This window comes from Lepidochelys kempii, chromosome 10 (genome assembly GCF_965140265.1).
Source record: "Lepidochelys kempii isolate rLepKem1 chromosome 10, rLepKem1.hap2, whole genome shotgun sequence".
NCBI lineage: Eukaryota > Metazoa > Chordata > Testudines > Cheloniidae > Lepidochelys > Lepidochelys kempii.
In genome coordinates this window covers 20,099,836-20,105,835 of record NC_133265.1, presented here as the reverse complement: position 1 = coordinate 20,105,835, position 6,000 = coordinate 20,099,836, and the positions used below count along the sequence as shown (strand labels likewise).

Sequence of the window (6,000 nt, the reverse complement as noted above, 5' to 3'; positions counted from 1 at the left end):
TTCATTTGAACAATTGATACTTTATTTTTGAAAAGTGACTGAAGAAGGCACTTCCATTTTGTGACCAGTGCATCAGGGTGTAGCATCCAGGAAAAGAAAATGCCTATACTGTATTAATTGAACAGGAAGACGAAAGGAAGGGTCGGCTGGATTAGGAAAGGATTAGCTGGCCAATGGCTCTCTGTAGCATAACTGCACATATACTCTGTCCATTGGGATTTAAGTTGACTCTCTCTCTCTCTCGAATTTGCATTTCTGACTGAGTTCTCAAGGTGAATTACTCAATGTAAACCTTTTCAAAATACCTTTCTTAATAAAATAAGTTTTTGCAACACCTAAAACTTCCATTTATACATTGGAGAGAAGGCAGCTGTGTGCTTATCATTGCCATCAGAGTGGGTGGGTGTGGCATTGGAACTAAGTTGATTTATGCAGTGCTAAATATTGTATTCTCTTCCACCTTGCTGCAGTGTAGTTTGTGAGCGTGTTATCTATTCACTGGCTTTCGTTCCATTGAAATCTCCATCTCTTGCATCAGCTTCCTCTTCTGAACCTTCTGCTGCATTTTCAATTATTCTTCTGCCTCCAGATCTACGGGAGGGGGCAAAAGATGCTGGCTCATTTCCCCTCCTGCATAAGAAAACAGGCTTTAGTTTGTTTAAACTCTTTACACATTAAGACTGGACGAAGTGTACAAAGCCCAGTAACTGCATCGGTGGGATTGAAGATCGTAAATGCAAAGTAGTCAGGGAAGTTATGGCTTCAAGGCAACTTTCTGTAGCCCTTGTTGGTACTTTGTATTGGTGTCTATGGCTGGGTGGGGCTTTTGAGTCTGTGTAACATGGGACTGTAACTGGAGTTCTGACTTTGTTCATGCAAAATTGCAGCCCCCAGTGTAGCTATTGCACTTGTTTGTTTTGAAAAGCTCAGTCCAAACAGAGAGACTAAGTCACTCATTTTGCACATAAAGGTGTGGTGTTGCGTGTATGTGAAGGAGGGGAGTGGAAATGCAAGTACTTGGATCTAGCAGCAGTTGGAACTGCATCCCTGCTGCCAGGGGAAGATTCAGAGGGATTGCCCTGGACTTCTGAACAGAGCATGAATATACCCTTCCTGTTGAAGGCCTTTAGTGTGTTGGAACTGTAATATTACAGCTGCTTTTCTGCAGTAGTCACACCTCCCACCACAGAGGTGCACAAGGGTTTATCTTTTTCTATCGTAGCGAATGAAGAGCTTCCCTCTGCTTGCTTAGTAGGTAGGGAGGGGAAATTGATTTGTGTAGAACAGTGAAGCTCCCGCTCCCTGCATGCACCCCCTTAAGGACTCTACCACTGTGCACAGGAGTGGAGTGCCGCTCATTCAGCACTGAGCAATGCACTCCTTCCTCCGCAGGGACTACATCCATGCCTCTCGTTAAATTAATGGGATGTGCGTTTCACAGAGAAGCTCATTGAATGCACTTTCTTCCAGCTTGCTCCTTTTCCCCACCCCCCCAAAATCTCACCGTCACAGACCAAGCATGGAGAATTCCCCCCACATCCTAGTTTCATTGTGGGGCTAGAGTATAAGAGGTGGGGGGGAGGGGAGAGAGAGAGGAGAAGAAGCAAGGTACTACAAGTGGCAGCTTAGAAGTAAAAACAGCTTCTCAGCCATAGTGTTGTTACTTCAACATGACAGTAAAATTGCTAGTAAAATGGTGGCTGCTATCACCTTCCCATTGTTAAGCAAACCTTCTGTAAAGGCTTGAGAGCTCAGATATAAGCAAGGAAATTCATGATCACTGAACAATGTGCAAAGATTACTAATGTGAGGCTAAACATCCAACTACTCATTTTGGGGTATAGCAATCATGCCTAAATACTTAAGGTTTCTTTTGTCCTAGCAAAAGTCTAAGTCAGTTTCACTTATACTGAAGCCACTAATCAAGCCCAAAAGTAAATCTACCATAATGGGTAAGCATGTGAGAATGTTAGCTGAATTCTAAAGTTGTTAGAAGGGTACAAAAAGCCTATTATGTCCATTGTGACACTCTGTGGTATCTAGGCTGCTCAGTATGTCACTACCCTTAAATTAAGCTTTCATTTTGATGTCCGCTCTCTCTGCTACAGCAAGCAATTAACTAGCCACTAAAACCTAGTTTGAGAACTAGTTAGTTATCCTGTCACTGATAACATGCAATGTAAAACAAAGGGGGCATCCATTTCTGTTCTGTTACACACTTGGCAAACAGCTCTCTCTCCTGTACAGTTTGTCTCAATCTGCAACATTTAAGATTCACTTCTACTGTTTAAGATATCAAAGGTGCTAAAGTGCTGGTCTTGTAAATGTCCAATGAATGCACTGAATTGGGGGGGGGGGAGCCCTAAGCTCTGTAGTAGATACAACCTCAGACTACTATACTTACTTTGACTTCAAAGAGTTGCATCAGTGTGACAGAAGAATTTGGGATGGGAGAATAATAATGGGGCTGGACTGAAGGGGGACGAGCCCAACCCAGACTTGCAATGAAACCTCCGCCTAGATTAGATAATGCAAACTACACATATCCTAACACGCTATAGACCAAGCCCTAGTTTACATATATAAATTGCAATAATGGCACTGAAGTCCAGGTTGTTAAATTGGTGCAAACCCCTATGTAATGCTTATTTCAGTTTAGCTTAAATCATGCTTCTTAAACTAACTGGGATATAAACCAGGTTTATATTTATTTAAGAATGTCCACACAGTCATCTGTGCTGGTTTACCTAAAATCAACTTTAATCACACCACTAGATAGACTGGTGCAGCTTTGCATGTGGACAAAGGGCAAAAGGGAAATTGTTATGCCAGAGGTAAAGCCCCCCCATGTCTACTGCAAGATGAAAACCCCTTGCGAAGCACTTCGTTTTGTTTGTATTTCGCTTTCCATTTAATCGAGCTTTGGACAAGCACTTCTACACCTCAGCCGCTAACTGTATAGCCCTGCACTCATCACATGCAAACATGTTAAATTGATTTAAAGGCAGTTGCTAGGACAAAATGTCATCTTTAAATATTTGTGTAACAAGAACAAAGCCCCATATTTGTAAAAAGAGAAGATCCACAAATATTACAGAATGCTATTTGCTTAGCATCACTTCTGCAGGTGTAAAGTAAGATGCTATTTAGCTTAAAGCATCAAAGCAATACGACTTCAATAGGGTATTTCCATGCGTTAAACAGCAGTGACTCTATCCTATCTCAGAACACGTAGGCATGCCTCGTAATATACACAAATAGCTGCTCTATACGTTATGTATAGTAGCTATTCAATACAGGCATATATTGATGTGCTTTGGAGGGCAGGAGCTTATCCTTAATCTATGATTAGATTGCTTTGTTTGTATGGCAGACTTCATGCAAATTTTTTTTCCAAAGCACATGTAAGATTAGATATTTTTACCAACTGATTACATTAAAGAATTCACCATATGAAATGTGCATTGGTAGTACTGTGAAATTCTAACATGCTGCAATATCTCTGTTCATATCCATGTGCCTTTAATGGTTTCAGCTGTTTTAATTAATCAAAGCTATATTTTGTTTGCAAAACTTCCATGTTTAATGGGGACTTTAAAAAGTGCAAGGAAGACTATTTTCATGCAGAAATTTTAAAAAAGAGCAACTCATATGTCTTCTGTCAGCAGAGCTTATGAGAAAAGTGAGAATGCAATGTTTGCAAATCCATGTCATAACACAACCTAGCTGTAAGAAAGATGAATAACTGACAAACAGCTGATGGAAAAGAGTTATTGTAATATTTGTCTCCTTTGATACAACAAATTGATGACAAGATATCCAAGCCTTCACAGTTTGCAGAAATCTCACATAAAAATTACTTGAGCAAAAGGAAAATGGAAATTTGTGCACCACAAGCTAGCTGCAAAGTTGAAGGCATGATACCTGCTTAGTCACTGCGAAGGTTCCTGTGTCCCTCTGAAACAGAGATAGAGAGTCCCGAGCAGTTATGCTAAGCACATGGTCATTATCACTTTCAGTTAAGTTACTTTAAAATAATTAAACAAAGTATATCATAGCATATTATTGAAAACCCTGGTGAGCAGAAATGAGCCTTGGACTGCATTATGAAAATGTACTACCCCTACGTCTAGCAGTCACTTGGACAATAGCTGGAAGGGTTTGATTAGGCAGATAGTTTAATTTTTTTAAAAAATTTTTATTAAAGAGCATGAACTAAAGTTACCCAGGAAGATGTTGTAGGGGCAGCTGTTTCTCCTTTAACCAATTGGTCTCTTTGTTCATGCCACTGGTATCACAGGCTCGACAGCTGTATTAAAGCTTAGGAGTGCATGACTACTGTATTATTTGGCGTGTTATATTTAATGAGAAAATGGAAGTGGCTAGTTTGACACTTTTCTCAGTTACACAGTGATGCTGAAACCCGACTGGTCAATGTATGAAATAGGGAGGCAACTTGGGCAAGTGTCACAGGGTGCATGTGGTTTGCCTTTGCCCTGGTTTACACTATAAACTTACCTTGGTATAACAATGTCACTCGGGGGTGGAAATCCACCCCCCTGAGCGACGCAGTTATACCAGCCTAACTCCTGGCATAGACAGTGCTATATGGACAGGAGGACTTCTCCTGTGGCCCTAGCTACTGCCTCGGGGAGGTAGAGTACCTACACCGATGGGAGACACTTTCCTGTTGGCATAGATGGTGTCTTCACTAAGCGCTACAGCATCAAAACTGCATGCTGCAGCACTGTAAGTGTTGACAAGCCCTTTGACTCCCTACAGAACTTCAAGTCTCTGAACTTCAGGGGTATCACTTCAGTCATCTCTCCAGTGTGAGTGGGGCGAGGAGGGACAGGTGACTAGCTTTAAGAGTGCTAACTAGTACTGCACATAATAAATATCATGGCAGGCAGGTCCGTCGATGGCTACTAGCCAAGATGATCAGGGATGCAACCCCATGGTCTGGGTATCCCTAAACCTGACTGCCAGGAGCTGTCCGGGACTGAACAACAGGGGACAGATCACTTGATAAATTGCCCTGTTCTGTTCATTCCGTCTGAAACATCTGGCACTGGCCCCTGGTAGGAAGACAGGATACTGGGTTAGATGGACCACTGGTCTCACCCAGAATGGCCATTCTTATATGTTCTTAATATCACCCTCAAGGGTCTCAACTCCAGCATAAGATTTTCAAAAAGTCACTGTTGGCCTAACTCAGCTCCTATTCAAGCCAATAGAAGTTTTATCATTAACTGCAATGGGAGCAGAGGTAGTTGAGTGCTGAATGCTTTTGAAACATCTCATTCCTGAAGGGTGAATCCCTGGCCCTATTGAAGTCGAGAAGAGTGTTGCCATTGATTTTGATTGGGTCATAATTTCACCTCAAGTCTTTGACCCATGAGTAGCATTTTTATGATGTTAATTGGGCGGATGTGGGGAACCCATAACTCCCCAGCATCAACAGGGTGTTTCTTCTAAACTAAGTTTCTTTCCTCAAATTCTGCTATAGTTTAGAATTCTAAATCTCTCCTTAGTAGACAGAAAAAAGCTAGTAAAAAACAAAGCCACCCTACCTGAGTTTGCTCTTCAGTGAAGCCATCTCCCGGCCCATGGCCTCGTTACTTTCAGCTGCTTCGTCCAACTCTCTCTGCAGTTTCCTGCGGTTTGCATTGATGCGCTGGGCCTCTTCCTCTGCCTCTTCCAGCTGTCTTTTCAGTTGTTTTACTCGGGCGGTGCTCTTATCGGCCTGAGCGAGAAGTAAGAGTAATGCTTAGAGTCTTGAGTTTCCTTTAAAGAGATCAGAGCATTTTACGTTCCTCCATCTGCACCCCTTTATTCACGATGATGTACTTTCCTGACTCTCTACACTTGCAAGTATCTGCTGTGGCCGCTATTGTGACATTCCAGTAAGATTAGCTTTGCTCTTTTGGACTGCATGTATTTGATATGTCTCAACTGAAATTAACACTTTAGGTTCTGAGATGAAGAGTGGTCTCTGTG

At 41.9% G+C, this 6,000-nt stretch overlaps 1 protein-coding gene across 3 annotated transcripts in view; it reads right to left on the bottom strand.

The window, feature by feature from the left end:
- Window positions 1-6,000, bottom strand: part of MYH11 (myosin heavy chain 11) — a 100,774-nt gene continuing 94,774 nt past the window's right edge. For 2 of the 3 annotated variants that reach the window (XM_073362340.1, XM_073362341.1), the window contains 2 exons: window positions 5,574-5,746; window positions 1-630 (listed from right to left, as the gene is read on the bottom strand). In XM_073362340.1, coding sequence (XP_073218441.1) covers window positions 492-630; window positions 5,574-5,746 — 312 coding nt within the window. In that variant the 3' untranslated portion in view covers window positions 1-491. Of the gene's footprint in view, window positions 631-3,924; window positions 3,958-5,573; window positions 5,747-6,000 lie in introns of all 3 variants that reach the window. The other variant, XM_073362342.1, reaches the window with a different exon arrangement.